We start from the raw sequence: 17,397 nt of genomic DNA, 5'->3' as shown, positions 1-17,397 counted from the left end.
ATTAAAAAACTAGGGATTGTCGATTACGCATTTACATGTGAATGCGTAATCGATAAGATGTTTCACTTGAAATAAGCCGTGAGAAATAATATTCAAACGTTTAGTATCGTTTTAAAAGAGAGCACTTTTCGGGGTAAATCCCGGGGGCAATCTTTATGGTAACTCTATATTATATGGATTATTAAATACGTGTATAGTATTAATTGGACTCTGCAACAATGTCATTTAATTATCCGAATATAGAATAACTTGGAGAGCACTTAAGAGGTTGCGATTAAATAAAAAATAAAGGACGGAAGCTGAAACTCAGTCTGAAATTTTAGTGTGGCTGGCGCAGGCTACTCGTTCCCCAAAACTATAAACTTCCTACATCTCAGGTAGATCCGTAGAATCTTCCCGATCAGTGCGATCTTACTAAAAACAAAATGTACTGCATGAGATGGTTCATCCCTCTACTATTGTTACCATTCCCGGATGCACCTCCATATTTTGTATTCATGTTTCTGATCTCATACTACTTACATCAGCGACCATGGTAAATTATTTTTTTATTTCACGATTATTTTCGCTTTGCCATCTTACCTTAAATACAAATTAAACTAATTCCTCTATATTATAGTATATATTGCACAATGCTTCTTCTGCTTCTCTTCTCTTCAACATGCTACTGGGGTCAGAATCGCTGCTGGTTAGACACGAATCAATTCCAGCTCTTTGAACCAAGATTAAAGTAAAAAAATATAAAAACTGTTGCTATATAATGGTTACCTGTATATACTATTACCTTCATTTCGTTAATCGTTGAAAAAGAAAAAACGGGTGGGCGTTTTCCTATTTAATTGGTTTCTATTATCGTTTTTATTAAGAACATCACAATTGGTTAAAAAAACCGTTTCACTTTTGTATTCTCTCCCTTCTCTTTTATTTCTTGGGGTGGCCTCTGATATATTTTCCTAGATAATTTTTTCGCGTCTTTTACTACGCTCCTTATTTTTCTATTGTTTCTTTTCAGTCCGCTTTTTTTATTTTATCTCTGTACTTTAATTTCCTCATCACAGCTGCAGTCATCTATTAAAAGCTCCCGCTATCTTGATATAATACATTCTAACCTGTCATCTAATACTGTTTAGTTAGGATCAAACTTGACAATTAATTTGGAATACACACTTCGAATGGTATCTCAAATTCGTTTTCATATGTTGTCGAGTTTAAAGGGACGGAGATATGGACTGAAATCTCAGGCTAGGTTAACCTAATGAATATATTAAAGCAGTCACAGAGACTTCATATCAAAAAAAAGGCGTGACCTCCGACGTCTTTGTCTCTCCTCACCGCAAAGACATTTAATTTCATCACAAGCTTTTTTCATTGGAAATGGTCCATCCTCTCGTTCCTGTCCTGATAATTGGCGGAGTAGCAATCACAGTTACTGCAGCATATCTATTTCTTACCGAACTCCAACCCCAGATCCCCAATTCTTGGCATCGCAGTATTCCTTCACAACGTCAGAGGTTGGATAGAGATGAGGGCGAGAGAGAGAGTGAGGACGAGTGGGATGAAAGTGAGAGTGAGAACGGAAATAGCCCTGGCGAGCGAATGGGAGGAAGCATTAGGAGACGTAAGAGGAGTGAGCGTATACGATTACAGGTTAAGTCCGCATATTATCTGACTTGGTATTCATATGCTAATGGATTGGGCATCAAATATAGACAAGAAAGAAAGAGGAGCTTCTTGAAGAACTCTCATATATACGTGCAATGGAGCAAGAGATTGAGCGACGGAAGTTGGAGCTAGCTGCCGAACGCGCCGCTCTACGAGAAGAAGAAGAGAAAAATAGAACTTTAAAGCATTCCTCACTCTCCACAGCAGGTAAAGACTTATATCCCCTCCCGAATGATTTCAAGAACAATGCAGTAGATTCAGGGTCGGCATTTGAAGAGATGAGCGATTTTCGAGAAGCCTTTTCTTCTATGGAAGAGTCCAGAGTTCCAGTGTTTGAACCCCTAATGCCTTCTCCACCACTTCAAACACAACGAACTCCAGATTCATCTCCAACCGCTGCAGATGCTGTACAGGAAGGGATTAGGAGCCCTTTAAGTGAAAATAGTTGGACCGAAGTGGATCGACGGTCTTCTTTTTCGTCAGGATCTTGGAGCCATGCTTGAATCTATTGTATTTTCATCCCTGAAACCCCCACATAGTATATAAATATATATATAAGTATATATTCTCGATGTGCTCTATTTTACGCTGTATAAGGGTAGACAATGTGTATTCATCCTTCATGTTGCCAAGTATCTTGTTTATTTTTGAGAAGATAAAAAACGCTTAATATTTTATGTCCATTTTTTCCAACTCGATATCAGTGAATACTTAATGTACACTGCGAGTTGGATATGCAAAGTGATGCTTTTCTTATATCTTTTTTTTTTTTGACTCAAAGAATGCGATATATAAATATCCACTCAACGATAAAAGGTATCAGGCCGTCGAACGGAAAAAGGCGTGGAGCCAGCATTATAGCCTAATCTTCATCCTGTCTCTTAGACCAAGTAGAACACAATATCTATTATTGTATCTATTTTTTTTTTGACATTATTGTGATTATCATATATGCTATTATAGAGTTTTCGTTCCTTCCTTTGATACAAACCCCATTCATTCAATTACATTATCCTATTCTTCTATCTTAGCAATATAGATTACAGGCTGAAGCACTCGCTTTCATCTTACAAATTCACTAGACTCCTTTGGCAAGCATCTACAATTATTTAGATAAATTGGTTAAATTTTGCATGGCAGTTATATCTTAGCAACTGAATCATTCGAAAGTCTTTACGAACTCTTTTTGCCATCAATGTCTGAGATTTTTTCGTTCCTTTATTATAGATCATTATTTCAAGTATTAAAACAAATGAAGCGATCCCTGCAAAAGAATTCTCTATATTTTTATATAACAAGAGAGTATACAGAAAGCATAGAGCAATGCTAAAATTCCTTGTGCTTCTCTACACTTCTTGAGCTCTTTACAAATATTTTGTATAGGAAGATATCTCATTAACGTAGTGTAGAATTAGATATTATAACATTTTGGTTAATTAACGTTTTGAAGTAATTACTTGCAAAGTGGTGTTGAAAGATATTTATGCCCACGTCGTGCGTGTCTAGGATAGACTTGAATATAAATTGATTCTATATTAGTATTATGTTCAGGTTTTGCCTACAGGAGCATAAGAGGCTAAGTCTAGCTAATCAAAATCCAAGCCTATTGGATATTTGTAAATCTGTTCAGCGGTATGACTTTTTCTTCTTATTTAGTTAAAAAATGGCAGATGATGTCTGGGACGATTGGGAGGAGGGGTATGAAGCAGAGGTGGTTGGCCTTTCTTTCTTTCACCCTACTTGGAGTTTTCACTGATTCTTTGACTATCCCGCAGATCCAGCAAGCGAAAGAAGGCACTCCCAATCGTTCATCAGTAAAAATGGAGGATGAGCACGAACGGAATAAAAAGTTATGGGAGAGAGCGTAAATATCAGATATCATGCGATTACCTTGAGGTAGATCTAATGACATTTCTTTAGAAATTCGTATGTAGAACCTGAAATAATCCGCACTGATACCATACACACTCAATTTGTGCCACAAGTAATTTACCACTTTGATCCAATTGAAAACGTATGTCATAATTCTGATTTTGCAATGAACAGATGAAAATTCTCAAACGTCCGAAGGCGCCTGAGCAAGCGGCTCCCGTCTCAGTCACCATTCAGAAGAAAACGCTTGCAGAGAGGGAGGCAGAATATTTGGCTGCACGAGAAAAAATTTTTGGGACCACGATTGCAAAAGAAAATGAAAGCAGTGAAAGCATTGTTAGCGGGCAAAGTAGGGGAAAGCAGTTGGCTAAGCCTAAAGAGCCAAGTAAGCCCGTTATAGACATTGTAAGACAGCCCAGAGGCCCCACTCAAGGAGGTTTTGGGAAGGGGTAGACCTAATAAACTTACTGACACCACCTAATACATATATTAAGCAATTTTAAAGCCAGTATTGCTCACAGAATACAAAGAGATAGATTAATTCAAAGATACAAAAAATAACGAATAGCAGTGACTAAAACATAGATAAAGTAAAGAAGAAGCGTTAATTCGACTTTGCTCGTTGAGCTTGCGCCTTCTTCATGCGGAACTCTGTGATTGCCTTGCCGACTTTATCCCTGAGGCGCTTCTGCAGCTGAGGGCGGTATCCAAAAGCAAAGAGTACTTCAAGAAAAACGAACAATGGAGCAAGGAATAGTGCTGGTGTTAAAAAATTTGGAATGTTATATTTCGTTTATGAACGGGGATCTTCTATATAATATAAGATCGAGAAAAGCCTACCTTGTGCTAGGTTGTCCAACAAGGCGGGGCTTCGACCCTCGGCGAACTGATGGGTGAAAATCTGCGCGGCCCAACAAAATACATGAATTGCACCAGCGATTAAATTGGGACTGGCATAGGTGCTCGCGAAGCGATTTGCATATAAATCCATGGCTAAAAGAATAGGGGTGTAGAGTAACTGCGAAATAAAATATGAGATTAAAAGAAGCGTGTCAAGCTCATAGAGTCAGTCTACTTACTCCTGCGACGGGCTCCAGAAAGATATAGTAGAGAGCATATGTAATTGTTGTAAAGAAAGCCAGATCGGGTGTAAAGCCCCCTGGCAATTTCCAGTCAACTAGAGGGCCAGTGTTGGTCGACCATACGAGGGCAGTCCAGTAGATAAGAGGAACGCAAATTACATGACATATTACATTCACTTTGTTTGAATGGTACTGGCCATAAAATGTTAGCTGGTGTTCAAGATCAAAAAGTGAGATTGTCATTGTGAAAGCAGCCGTTTGATAAATTAGAGAGAGTGGTAAAATAAAAAGAATGAAGGTTGAGCTTATAATAGGGAGTGACTTTCACGGGATTTATTTCAGAATTCCCGCGGTCAAAATTTCTTAATTTATTCAAGCCAAACTGGTTCAAAATATACGCCGTGATACCTATTATTAATCGTATATAATCTATCCAACTCGCAAATATACGCGACCTGAAAAGCTGTTAATGTAGCAGCTGATTGAAACCGGAACTAGGCCTTTTTTATGGACTTTCTATATAAATGAAAAGAAGAATCTCTCCATCATAAGTGTCTGAAGAAATACAGGTGGCCATACAATTGCTCTTATAAATATTCAGATAAGGTGGTTTTACCCAAAGGTGCGCGCGGATATGGAATATGTTTATACGAAGAACATCCTCTTGATAAAACTATAGGCATAATCAACTCATAAACACAGCTTAGTCAAATTTGTACTGATTCAGCTAATTCTACACTAGACCTTTGCGCATAGAGTGAAAATTAAAAGCTCTTTATTGTAGATATAAAACGACCCCAGTATGATCACTATAGCTCAAATCTAAATAAATAGCAGAAATAATACACTTAGAGATTAATTTTTCTTCTTCTTCCACACCCGTCGAGCATGCGTAAGCGCTAGGGATTCTATGATACTCGCGAGAAAATACATAAGCATAAGAATAACAAATCCGCTCCAAAGTCTTGTAAACAAGCCGGCTCGCTTCTGGAATTCCAATGCATAAGGAAAGAAAAAAATATATTTCTCTTAGTGATTGGAATTGACACAGTAATTTGGTCCATGTATAGATGCATTACCATTACAGCTTCTTGATTTTGCCCTCGTGATAAGGCAACCGTTTGTCCCTGAATTACTTCTTCGACTACATCATGCAACCATGGCCACCATTCTCTTAATTTCCGTAATAGGATAGCAAGCGTATCTCCTGAAGAGAGTAATACAACCACCAACCCCTGGACAGTAGCTTTCACGATAGCTTTCCCTAAGAGAGTAGCACCAAAGAATGTCCAGAAGGGAACCTGAAAATGGCCACATGTAATACCCGCCAAATCGAAAGCTGGATTAGGTATCTAATGAAAAGAGTAAAAACTATTCATATCGCTCTGATTTTGGGCGTATTAGAGTCAGATTTTACCGAAGCAAACAGTAAGATCCCGAAGAAGCCCATTCGCTTGAGTAGCCATCGTAAAAATACAGTTATCCGATCATGTATTGTTAATTCACTTGTTTTCTTCTTGCTTATAGATTCCAGTTCTTCTACGGCCGCACTTTTCCCACCAGATGATGCAGCTGCGCGTGCAATGAAATACGGGGGCAATTCGCCAATTGCTGTGCCAATGCCCCAGAAGAAAATTTCGAGCTGAACTCGTCGGAAGACACGCCAAGGCGATGTTGTAGAATTGAGATGAGAGGGCAGATCACATATAAATCTATGGTTAATAAAACCAGAGTAAAGCAGTATAACGATTTCGAGCTTGCTACATGTTCAAAATTCAACTATTTACTTGTTTTCTCCTCGTGTTGCGAACTCAACTCCTCCACACTTAAAAGCCACCAAAGAAACTTCAGCTATATGTGGTGCGAGAAATAGCACAAAGGTATGTAATCCTGATCCTAGTCCAACAGACGATGCGACTCCAAGTATAGCCCACCAGCTGTACCAAGTAACCTGTTCCTTCAGTATATCTAATACCTAAAATTTGAATATTAGGCATTATCGAATGTGACTCCTGATTTGTTAGTTAATATCTTATAATCAAGTACCATGCGATGCGGCCCTTCTATTTTAGTAGCTCCTGTAATCGCAATGGCCCCCAATATGCTTAATGCCGCATAAAACCTATGTCGTAACACAATTTTTGCTGAGTTCGCAAGCATTTCTCCAAGCTCCTGTCTTGTGTAGGCGAAAAAATAAGCTAATGTTGTAAGCGGTTGCCTGTATATAGAAAGTGAAGGCTCGTCCTCAGATGGCTCCCGGATCAGCTGGGAGCGTTTTCTTGAGATCGCCATTGCTATCCACGAAAATTAGGTGTAAAAAATATATAGCGACCAAAATATAGGCAAAGTACCTTTCCGCTTTTTCTGCTGCTTGCCTTTATTACCGTTGCCATTTGCTGTCCGTGACGGAGGGTACCCTCGTGCCGCGGATTTATATTCTGCCATTAGCCACAAATAATCAATTAAACCATGCGATAACTAAAGAAAATCTAGAATTTATGTATATATATTAAGTGAAATGAAATTATAAAGAGAAAAAAAAAAAATAAAAGAGCTACCAAACTATATAAATGAGATTGATTAAGATGAGAATTCTAACTGCCTTTTAGTAATTTATGAGGGGTCACACTATTCTCGAAGAATTTCGATAATACAAGCCACAAATATTGGACTCCTTTGAGTTAATTCACCAGTAAAAGTAGGATATTGCACGTATAAAGGGAGTCAGAAGATAATTTGCCAACCTAATATTGATTTGCAGTAGGAGGTGGTAATTCAAATAGGATAACAAAAGATAAAACAAGCTAGTTTACAGACTTAGATATATAAGAATTGCCAACAAATGCAGATAAATTTCCCCCAATCACTAGTCCAGTAAATAATGCTAAAGATAATTGGGGTAGAGATATATTTGTAGATAATTCCGCTATATTGACTTGGATCCAATCCTATATTTCCATATCGGACTCAACCTCTTCTAACACTACAACCTCATCCCCAACGCGTAGTCTAAATGGTACTTTCGAAGCACTCTCCTGCCATACTGCATGTATTCCAAACACCACGTGCCTTTTAGGACCTTTACGCCTATATTTTGCAAGCGTAGTAAAAGGCTCTTTTTGCCGCTCCCCGGTCTCAGGATTTATGCACACCATATTACAGCGCCTACACGCGCCTATTGCGCAAAACCTCTGTCCACCTATCGCAAACCGCCGCCATTTTTCCTCGGCATAGGGGGGCAGCCCACGGATGTAAAGGTTGCCACGAAACTGTTCTCGGGCTACAGGGGTACTAGTCTTCTCTTGGATATCGTTAACACTTTGTTGGGAGATTAGCAGGAAGGGAGATTCGTTTTGCAAAGATATAGCTTGTGGTACAGGTGAGACAAATTGAGGTTTGATTTGGCGCAAAGTTGTGTGGGAAGGTTGACGAACAAGAATGCAGGGTATACCTAGTACGCGAGAGAACCAGTCGGATATAGCGGGATCTTTGTATCGATACACATCTATACTGTCCCCACACACCCTGGAAGGGCAAGTGTCCGCCAATTCTCGTCCATCTTCCTCCGGTAGTATGTCAAGTGGAATCTCAAGAGAGTTTTCATGGGGTGCATGCACAAGAAGGAGACGTCGAGAGAGATCAATAGTAGGGCGAATAAATGTCATTTGCGTGTAGCGCTTTTGACTCAGTGCTTGGCCGGTTACTTCATCAATCACCATCCACTCGCGATCATATAAGAGGCCATGAGAGGTGAGGGGCCAATCCTTAACAAAAAATCCACGGCAGGATTTTATCGGGTAAAGTGCTATTGCATCAAGCACAAAGTTTCCACGATGTCCATCTCTAGAATCTGTGCATACAGGGGATATTAATGAAGTAGTCTTGCGATCAACAAAATAAGTCTCAAGGAAGTTGAGCCATTTCAGAACGTCATCAATAGTCGACATTGCACCCAAAGAGAGCCGTACAGCACCGGTTGGACGCCCATCAATTATATCTGTGTCATCACCACATACATGGCCGGCCTTATTTTACAATAATGTAAGAATGCTTGATAAGAAAGTTACTGATAGGCGGACACTTACCGCGAAATTCTTACGTAAATCTGGGGTGGACCAGTTAAGAAAGCGTTGGACGCTGCCTACATTACAGAACCCGCCTGTTCGTAAATGAAATCCATGCATGGAAGCAAGCCGTTCCACCTCTACGTATCCAACCCAGGCTCCATCCCCTCTTCGTAAATTAAATGCAACAATCGGTCCCTGTTTACTTTGTTCCTCATATTCCTCTGGATCTCTTGTGTACATTTCGCATACTGGCATCCCATTAGCATGGCGCATCTCACGCATTTGGTTATACAGAAAGTAAGCTAACGACATCACGTGATCGGATACATGTGAGAAGTCAGTGTAAAGGCGATAGAAGGTATCGAGTGAGTGATCGAGTGCTATTATATCAAGGAAATTCACGGTTCCGTCTTCATAGCGCTCATGAAGTGCATGACGAAATATCTGCCAAGGTTCTTCACCTGAGAGGGCAAGCACTAGAACAATATATAAATGCTTAGATCAAATACACAAAGTATAGTATATAAAACATCGATATACCTGTTCCTCCACCGAAATATCTCTTCCTCAATATGGGGGCCAAATTCTTCCTAACGAGTAGAGCACCCAGTCCAGTTGGCATTCCGAACATTTTATAGAAGCTAACAGCAATAAAATCGGGCGGATCTTCAAGCTCTGAAAGATCGAGTGGAGCGGTTACAACAAGAGAGGCTGCATCCACTAAGACTAAGGTTTGACTCTCATGATGGGCAAAATGACGCCGAAGGCGTTGCGTCCAGTCAAGCGGGAAACGTGCACCGGAAAAATTGCATTGAGCAGGGTATGCAAATAAGCGAATGAACTGTTGAGAGCCCTCAGCTACACTGTCTTCTTGCTCACGCAGAGATCCATTGGACTTTCCGTTAACAGTGCTCCCTTCCCTTAATATTGCATCAATCTCATCTTCAGTCAATTGTCGTACATTGATGTTTTGTGGTACTGTTGCCCGCAATCCCAAGAGCGATGTATGAGCCTCTCTTAAGATCCAGAGTTCGTCCCCAAGCTTCTCGGTCCATGGAATAATTTCCGATACAAGCTTGATGGAAGCGGTGGCATTGGCAGTAAATATCACATCATATTCTCCTGGAGGACAGCCAAAGAGCCTTAGCACACGTCCTCTTACGCGAGCAATCCGCTCCGAAGTATGCCTTGCACTGGGAGATTGTCCGGAGTGTGGATTACCATATAGATTTTGTGAGAGATCGTTCATAAATGCCTTGAGCGCTGACTGTGCATATAAAGTCGTACTTGCATGATCGAAAAATTCTTGATCTAATATACAAGATTATTAGCATAAGTATGTGTTCTCAAAAGCTAGAATAGAATGATTTCGAAAAACTAACTTACTTCCAAGCTGGGGATATTCATCCTTTCGTATATCCGTAATTTTCCCCCCATATCCATAACCTTTCTCCGAGTACATACGAATAAATTCGTCCCGCCTTGCAGAATTATTCATCATAGTCTTGCATGGCAAATGTACTCTCGGTAGTGGATTGTAGTCGCTTGCTGTCATGTCAAAAAGATTGCATTCCGAAATTGAGTAGACAATCGAAAGAACGGTTGATCTACTAAAGCAGCAATATGAAACAAGCGGGAAGATAAAGGTGAATGTATTTACAAGAGTAAGGACAAATTTGCCTTCATATATACTTGACAATTACAAAATATTACAAGAGAAATATGTGGAGAACTAAATTTGCTGAGATTGAGTTTGTAATTTTATTATACCCTTCGGCCCAAAAATTTTGTGAAAAATATCTAAGCACTCAACTTGGTTTGCCTCGTTTTCTTCATACCTAAACCCTAAAGTGCCTTCGCTTAAAAATGCTTTTAATAGATAGCTATTATCAAGAGAAAGTATCAAGATATTGCTCGAGTACATAGAGAAACTAAACATCCATGGCTAAGTAACTGCCTTTTTTGAGAAATACAATCAAGGTCTTTTTTCTATAATGATGCTGCTTGGATTATGATTTTATTTTTCAGTGGTCAAAAGTAGAGTGGAGTATACAAAACTCAAGTTGATTGCCGAAAATTACCGAGAATGTGGCTTAAAGTTAAGCCGAATATAATCCAATTTTTATTAAATAAAAGACAAGATAGATTCAGCATATGATCAAAATTATAATAGTTTCACTAGAACTTTCACGCCGGGATTCAATGCTTTCTGGCCCTCCTGCCGTTCTTTCTTCTTATCATCTGCATCTCTAAGGGCTTTTTCAAGCTGTGATTTCTGACCTTGCAATTCTTTGAGAGCTTGCCTCGATGTGGCGGGATTTTCTGCTAGAGCCACAATAATGAAGCTGCCTCCGTGAAGCGCATGATGCAGTAAGTATGGGCGAATACTCTCCAAAAGCGCGGGCGCAAAATCAAGCGGGGTGGAGGGAATGGTTATCTTCTTTTCTCGCACGTCTTGTTCATCAGAATTCTTCTCGCTTCGTCCAGATGACTGCACCAATTCCTTGATAACTCGCCCAGCACACGTGACCTCAAATACATGCTCATCTCCCTCATCAGTTTCTGTAGGGTCCTTAGCACATAAGTCCACTAGAGAATTAATAGCCTCGGCCTTTTCTCCTTCAGCATGTAATAATGCCTCCTTTACTAAAAAGCAGCCTCCAGTCGAATCCTTGATTAACTCGGCGGTATTGTCACGAACATAGTCCAAAAGCGATTGTGATACATAGGCAAGAAGCTCTTTCTGTCGCACTTGAGGATCTTTCTTACTCGTCTTTTGACGAATATCATCTCCCGAAGCAAGAGAATCAATAACAGAAGGTGTAAAGTATTTTCGGTGGCGACCAGCTAAAAGGTAGAGAAGTACTCGCTTGCCGTACTTGTCATTGGCGATTTCTTCTATATTTTTAGTAATTTCCTGTAGTCATAAAATATGAATTAATCAATTGATTATTGGATGCAAGGATAAACTACAGCAAACTGATATTTACTGAGAGAATATTTTTCCCCACTAACACCGTATCGTCCACTACGTCAAACATCCGAAGTAATGTAATGTGACCATACTCCTCTTTACAAATCTTTACTACAAAAGGCTTCATGCTACGAACAATAAATTTACGATCCTATTGTAATTTAATAAAATTAATTAGTAAAAATTCTGCTATGTAACTAAGACATTCTTCTACTTAAAATCATAGCTAAATACCTTGGGGGTTCCGTGAAGAAGGCATAGCATTGTAACTTGGCTTCCCTCACGAGTGTGCAGAATCTCAACACACTGCTCCCTTACAACTTCCACCATGTCTGCAATTGCTTTCTCGTCAGCATGGGACATATAATCTAGCAAGCCCCTATGCACAATACTATGTCCAATTGTTCCTTTATCTAAAACTCCAGATAGCGTCTCTTTCAAATGCTTCAAAATCGCAGGTTTTTTAGCGGGCTGATCACGCAACAATTCGCCCAACGATTTGGTCTTCTTATTAGATGATTTGAAAAGCGCAAACTCGGGCCCATAAAACTCTTGGAGGAGGGAGGTACGCTGTTCTGCTGAAGCATAAGAGGAATATGCTTCTTCGATCACCCAAGAGGCTTCACGATGGCGGATGAGTTTACTCACTTTACCGTAAAATTCTTTAATGACATTTTCGCGGATTTTAGGGCTAATACAATAAGAATAGCAAGAACATGAAATGTATAATTAAATGAGAAAGGGAATAAAATAAATATTTCTCTTCTTACCAGTAATTCATAATTTTCACCACCAAAAAGCGACCATATTTTGCTTTAGCCAGATCTGTATAAGTCCCAAGTAGTTCCTCTGCAATCACGGCACGCTGAGAAGCATTCGCATATTTGACGCATGTTTGAACAATGCGCGAAGCATCATGTTTAAATATGAACTATTTTAAGGAATCAGATTAATTCATCGATAAGAAATTGAAAAGGTAAAGAGAGTCTACTCACCTCCCTCACCTTCCCCTTCATCAGCTCCATCATTTGTTCCATGAGTTGTTGCCGCTTCTTAGGCTCTAGCCTTTTCTGTCGAAGTTCTTCCCATAGTTTTTTTGCAGGATACACTATTTCTTTATAATTTGGACGTGCCGCCTTCCTCTCATTCTTGAGCTGTTTCTGCTTTTGGTGCGATTCACGAGATGTTTCTGGTGATGGTGGAAAGCCAATCAGCTAATTTTCATCTGTAGTAAACTATTAATAAGACTACAATACCTGTCTTTTGCTTCTTATTGGGCCTTGACTCATCTTCTCCTTCTCCTTTACTGTCTCCTTCTTTTTCTTCACTTTCGGTACCATTCATTTCTTCTTCCTCCTCAAATTCCTCTTCAGGGAAATCATTCTCGGCCGTGTCACTAGGCAGAGGCATCTCAAAATCGCTTTCTCCATTTTCTTCGCTATCGTAATCGCTTAACTCATCCTTTGTCATTGTTACGGGTTGCTTTCGTAGCGAAATATTCTTCTCAGAGCCATTCTTTTGTTTCCCAGAATTTTTTTGGCCATCTTCTGGATTGGGCCGTTTACGTTTTGGTGCCGATTTGGATTGCTTTTTGGGTGGCATTATGAGCGCGATGTGTGCACAATCGGAAGGGAAATTAGAAAAGAAAAAGCATTCAAAGACTTGTTGTGAAGTAAGAGGCTTTCTCGTTTGTTTACTGAGGGGATCGCGCACAGTCACAGAAATTAATTCAGGAAGCAAATTGAAAATGGAAGACACAAATTGAAAGAAATATATAAAAGACTTATATCAATATAAAAGATAGAGAAAAAAAAGGGAGAATATAAGGATGTCGAATAAATTTATAAACAATAGAGTAGATAATATCACTGTCCTCGACACTTGTTGAATGCTGGAAAACCGCAGGCAGAAGCAATCAAAAAGTACATCATCAAGATTATGACAGAAACTAGGATGACCATAAGCTTAGTATTCTTCCACCACATACTACGCTTTAGCGCGGTGCTACGCTTCCTAAACGCGAATGCGGACTGATTAAGAGCATCGGTTTTATCAACAAGTCTAGAAAGCGTAGATAGACTATATTAATTTCAATTTTTTGCATTCCATTAATTCTGCGGAAATTTACAAGTCAATGCGCTCTCCTCGCTCTAAAACCCGCTCTATTGGGTTGCAAAAAATTAAATGGTGCTCAAGGTATAAAATAAAGAGCATTAATTAATACCAATATTTTGAACCATTACGTCTCGCACTTGCTCGATTTCACCTTGCACTTGCTTTATTTTATCTGCATTTGGATTGTTCGAAAAGTATTCCTATTAAAATAACAAATCAGCTATTATCTAAATTATCCCACGAGTATCTATAATGACCATCTGCTTTGCAATAACTCTTGAGAACTCATTCATTCCATAGTGGGGTGCATCGGCCGCACTCTCCAGCGAATATGTGCTTAGAAATCTATTGCGCAGATCCTGAAGAAAGGCAAATGGAATCCGCCGACCAAATGAATCATCGCCCATACAGAGGTAGGTTATTCCATCTTCGCAGATGTAGTGAAATAAATATCTGTCGACAGAAGATTTTTTATGAACATGATTTCTATTAAAGAAATGGATAACTTAACTTTACCTATCATAAACGTATGTAAGTTTACTGTTATTTGGTGGTACTATTATTTATAGTATTAGTTAATTTAGTCAACCAATCATGCAAACATGTCTCTCTATATATAATCTCTAGATAACTTTACTCACTTTTATCAAGTATTGCTTGAGTAGCTAATTTTCGAAACATGCCAAGGAAAATTGTTAGCTATAGTATGATAAACTAATACGAGAAAGCAATAACTCCTAACCCTGAGTGAAATTTCCGGTGCTGTCTGTGTGCTCCGCTAGGATAACAGAACCCCGCGCTACCAACGCGTAAATGATCCCCATAATGTTCAAAAGGATGAATTAAGAGTAACAATATGAGAAAACGCCAGTAATGCCTGAACGGCCTTTAAATTTAATGACGTAACTATAATAGTAGGATTGAAATTCACTATTTTACATATTTTTATTCAGGGAGTTAGAGCATAGAAGAGCAACACGTATAATAAGAAAGAAGCAAACTTCAAAAGAGCAAAAGAACACACAGTTTAAACAGCTGTCGGGTTTGAGGCCCTTCTTTGCGTCAAATTCTCAATTATCGGCTCAGTTAGTTCACGCAAAGCTGCTCCCAACTCTAATAATAGACCGGTGTTGGCTTGGGAATTAGCTACAAGTGTGATAATTAGCGGCGAATGGTTAAATTGAAGTATTTGATGTAAGGAAAATGTGCTAATAATGGTGTTATTTTGTCCGAGACCAAGTTTCGATGACTATTGTGGATACATAAGAATTATTAATTGATAATAAGAGATTACACAAACGTGACATAATAGAGATTTTTTTTTCATTTTATTACCTGATCGCTAGTCATGGAAAAGGTAGTTGCAAGCAAAGGACTTAAAATCTTGGATGATATTTCATTAGTGGTGACTAGAAAAATGAAACAATTAAATGCTCTGTTGATTTCCTCTAGAAGTTCCAAGATTTACATTTCAGTAACGTGATGCCCTCACGATCTGTTAACAATGCTGCCTTTAATCCCTCACGCTCATATGGCCTGCAAATATTTTCAAATGCAGCCTCCATTGTGATTCTTAAGAGTAAGTAATAGTGACTTACCCCTTTGTGCTCATTTAAGAATTTCAACTGCGCCATCTTCATAAAGCTTAATCTTTAATAAATGAGAAGGGATTCTATAATATAATCATCTAACAAGAACAATCTAAAAAAATAGATAGGATAGAGCGTGTATAGGTTTCTTCTTAGTTATTCATATCAGTCTAATATGTCAGCTACAAAGGACCAGTGTAACTAGTCTACGCTAGATAACGGTAAGTAAGCCATCCTGCGAAGAGGACGATAGGGACGAGAATGCGGAAAGCACTAAAGCAATGAAATATTATATTACTGGATCAATATCATCTATTACTCGACAGAATTTCCAGAGCTGACTTACTTTCCCTCCGGGGCCTTTCCATCTGTACTGGACGAAATTGGAGCGGCGCTTCCATTTGATTTAGTTGCAGATGTGGTTACCTCCGAAGGCTGTTAACATAGAATTCCAGCACGTTCATATTTTTACTTAAATTAGAGACCAGCGAAAGCAAAAAAAAAAAAGAAAACTCTTACATCAAGATCACCAACGTAATACTCAGAAAGCATATCACGGGCCTCTTGGCTGTGTCCTACATCTTCAAATGCCTCAGTGCAATCCTGGCCAGCAACATCAAGGAGTACCTCTTCGCCACCGGGATGCTAATTTTTATCGCGAAATACATTCAAGAATTAAGCTTGTTGTTAATGCTCGAGAAAATATTAGAAGAACTGACCTCATCCATAAACTTGGTGATGTTGTACACTTTATTATGCAGCAACACCCACAATTCTTTTCGTGTATTGTATTTGGAGACTTCCTCGGTAGAGATGTATTTTTGCTCCGCCATAATTAATTAAATTTAAGTAACTCGAAGGATGGATGTGAAGATAAGCGAAAAGAATAAACACACGAATTTCTTGTGATTAAATTCCAACGGCACTGCGGCAGATTTGGTATATGTTTGATAGTAATAAGTTGTAATCCTACGAATTAGTCAATACAATTGGTCTATATTTGGAATCTAAATCAAGTAAAATCTAACTACTGTTTACGGGACGGTTGAGCTAGAAAGCAACAAGCTGAGCAAAGATGATATAATAGTATTAAAAATGGTTTTACCGTGGGAATATCAAACAGCCTCATTAACTGTGAGCGCAAACGGTTTAAAGAGTAGGATAATTAAAATATTATTATAGGCTAAAGTGTCGGCTCAAATAGACTCGAATAGTTCACTCTAATATTCAAGTGGATAAAATACAATGATAATACAATCAAAAGCTCACAAATAGCTTACAGTTCCTGATCATGATATATATTGAAATCTATCAATGATCCTTTGTCAATACTGAGTCAAAGAGAGAAAGCACACAATCAAGAGATGAAATTCCGGAAAAAGTTATTATCCTTGGACTTGTCCTTCAACTCCGTGAATTAATGGAAAAACAGTATGAGAAAATAGGGATATCTCGAGATCAATCTACCCCAAAGTTACCACTCGGTTTTAAGTGCAATATGGTATGCCATAAGAGACCCTGGACTCTTATATCTCAACGATTTGAAAAATCGACAACGGAGAAAGAGCAAGCGCATATTATAGCCTGTATATCAACCTTTGTCCAAGATCCATATAATTAACCAATTTTGTTAATTGATAACGTAAGAGCTGCAACAATATCAATCTCTCCTGTGTGAATGGATTTCAATGCGCCGAAGAAGATAACTATCTACATTATTAATGAATAAATATAAATTTATAGCATTTATTGGTTTATTGCTCTAATATGCTCTAAAATACAACAGATTATTCAGTAGTCTCTATCTCGAAAATGACTTCATTTTCACAAGTATCTACAGTCAAGAATAATTACCACCCTTAGCAAATTTCTGATTTTATATAGCTACTTATTCCAATTACTCAAGATCGATTTCATTCTTTATTTCGATTGTCTTAAAAATTGCATTCAGGATACTCCTCCTTTTTAATCCTGGTGATTTTGAAAGTTATACTTTTAATGAGGATTAATTAATGGTTTATAAGATTTACTTTAAA

General features: G+C 38.6%; 10 protein-coding genes across 10 annotated transcripts; 3 read left to right on the top strand and 7 right to left on the bottom strand.

Annotated features, from left to right (window-relative positions):
• Positions 1-425: 425 nt before the first annotated feature.
• On the top strand, positions 426-734 carry VTP21DRAFT_2633 (uncharacterized protein; the record flags this gene model as incomplete). The annotated part of the gene is made up of 2 exons (XM_069392847.1): positions 426-535; positions 620-734. The coding sequence occupies 2 exons, from the start codon at positions 426-428 to the stop codon at positions 732-734; spliced, it is 225 nt and encodes a 74-aa protein (XP_069249881.1).
• A 640-nt stretch (positions 735-1,374) lies between these two features.
• Positions 1,375-2,165, top strand: VTP21DRAFT_2632 (uncharacterized protein; the record flags this gene model as incomplete). The annotated part of the gene is made up of 2 exons (XM_069392846.1): positions 1,375-1,647; positions 1,710-2,165. The coding sequence occupies 2 exons, from the start codon at positions 1,375-1,377 to the stop codon at positions 2,163-2,165; spliced, it is 729 nt and encodes a 242-aa protein (XP_069249880.1).
• Positions 2,166-3,325: 1,160 nt separating this feature from the next.
• On the top strand, positions 3,326-3,987 carry VTP21DRAFT_2631 (uncharacterized protein; the record flags this gene model as incomplete). Its single annotated transcript, XM_069392845.1, has 4 exons — positions 3,326-3,373; positions 3,438-3,526; positions 3,583-3,646; positions 3,709-3,987. The coding sequence occupies 4 exons, from the start codon at positions 3,326-3,328 to the stop codon at positions 3,985-3,987; spliced, it is 480 nt and encodes a 159-aa protein (XP_069249879.1).
• A 151-nt stretch (positions 3,988-4,138) lies between these two features.
• On the bottom strand, positions 4,139-4,859 carry VTP21DRAFT_2630 (uncharacterized protein; the record flags this gene model as incomplete). Its single annotated transcript, XM_069392844.1, has 3 exons — positions 4,139-4,293; positions 4,375-4,552; positions 4,614-4,859. The coding sequence occupies 3 exons, from the start codon at positions 4,857-4,859 to the stop codon at positions 4,139-4,141; spliced, it is 579 nt and encodes a 192-aa protein (XP_069249878.1).
• A 612-nt stretch (positions 4,860-5,471) lies between these two features.
• Positions 5,472-7,061, bottom strand: VTP21DRAFT_2629 (uncharacterized protein; the record flags this gene model as incomplete). The annotated part of the gene is made up of 6 exons (XM_069392842.1): positions 5,472-5,603; positions 5,696-5,968; positions 6,034-6,328; positions 6,404-6,591; positions 6,663-6,910; positions 6,968-7,061. The coding sequence occupies 6 exons, from the start codon at positions 7,059-7,061 to the stop codon at positions 5,472-5,474; spliced, it is 1,230 nt and encodes a 409-aa protein (XP_069249877.1).
• Positions 7,062-7,564: 503 nt separating this feature from the next.
• Positions 7,565-10,238, bottom strand: VTP21DRAFT_2628 (uncharacterized protein; the record flags this gene model as incomplete). The annotated part of the gene is made up of 4 exons (XM_069392841.1): positions 7,565-8,641; positions 8,702-9,159; positions 9,224-9,994; positions 10,070-10,238. 4 exons carry the CDS (start codon positions 10,236-10,238, stop codon positions 7,565-7,567), a joined length of 2,475 nt encoding a protein of 824 aa, XP_069249876.1.
• A 609-nt stretch (positions 10,239-10,847) lies between these two features.
• On the bottom strand, positions 10,848-13,259 carry VTP21DRAFT_2627 (uncharacterized protein; the record flags this gene model as incomplete). The annotated part of the gene is made up of 6 exons (XM_069392840.1): positions 10,848-11,600; positions 11,674-11,808; positions 11,892-12,348; positions 12,428-12,588; positions 12,653-12,846; positions 12,914-13,259. The coding sequence occupies 6 exons, from the start codon at positions 13,257-13,259 to the stop codon at positions 10,848-10,850; spliced, it is 2,046 nt and encodes a 681-aa protein (XP_069249875.1).
• Positions 13,260-13,522: 263 nt separating this feature from the next.
• VTP21DRAFT_2626 (uncharacterized protein) lies at positions 13,523-14,596 on the bottom strand (the record flags this gene model as incomplete). The annotated part of the gene is made up of 7 exons (XM_069392839.1): positions 13,523-13,718; positions 13,786-13,819; positions 13,882-13,972; positions 14,030-14,225; positions 14,289-14,328; positions 14,414-14,437; positions 14,515-14,596. The coding sequence occupies 7 exons, from the start codon at positions 14,594-14,596 to the stop codon at positions 13,523-13,525; spliced, it is 663 nt and encodes a 220-aa protein (XP_069249874.1).
• Positions 14,597-14,799: 203 nt separating this feature from the next.
• VTP21DRAFT_2625 (uncharacterized protein) lies at positions 14,800-15,337 on the bottom strand (the record flags this gene model as incomplete). Its single annotated transcript, XM_069392838.1, has 3 exons — positions 14,800-15,021; positions 15,108-15,181; positions 15,241-15,337. 3 exons carry the CDS (start codon positions 15,335-15,337, stop codon positions 14,800-14,802), a joined length of 393 nt encoding a protein of 130 aa, XP_069249873.1.
• A 230-nt stretch (positions 15,338-15,567) lies between these two features.
• On the bottom strand, positions 15,568-16,194 carry VTP21DRAFT_2624 (uncharacterized protein; the record flags this gene model as incomplete). Its single annotated transcript, XM_069392837.1, has 4 exons — positions 15,568-15,634; positions 15,708-15,796; positions 15,881-16,006; positions 16,081-16,194. 4 exons carry the CDS (start codon positions 16,192-16,194, stop codon positions 15,568-15,570), a joined length of 396 nt encoding a protein of 131 aa, XP_069249872.1.
• Positions 16,195-17,397: the final 1,203 nt, after the last annotated feature.

The sequence above is a fragment of the Calcarisporiella thermophila genome (genome assembly GCF_041956535.1).
Source record: "Calcarisporiella thermophila strain CBS 279.70 unplaced genomic scaffold VTP21scaffold_15, whole genome shotgun sequence".
Classification (NCBI taxonomy): domain Eukaryota; kingdom Fungi; phylum Calcarisporiellomycota; class Calcarisporiellomycetes; order Calcarisporiellales; family Calcarisporiellaceae; genus Calcarisporiella; species Calcarisporiella thermophila.
The sequence above is the reverse complement of the archived record's forward strand: the minus strand, read 5'-3'. Positions and strand labels throughout refer to the sequence as shown.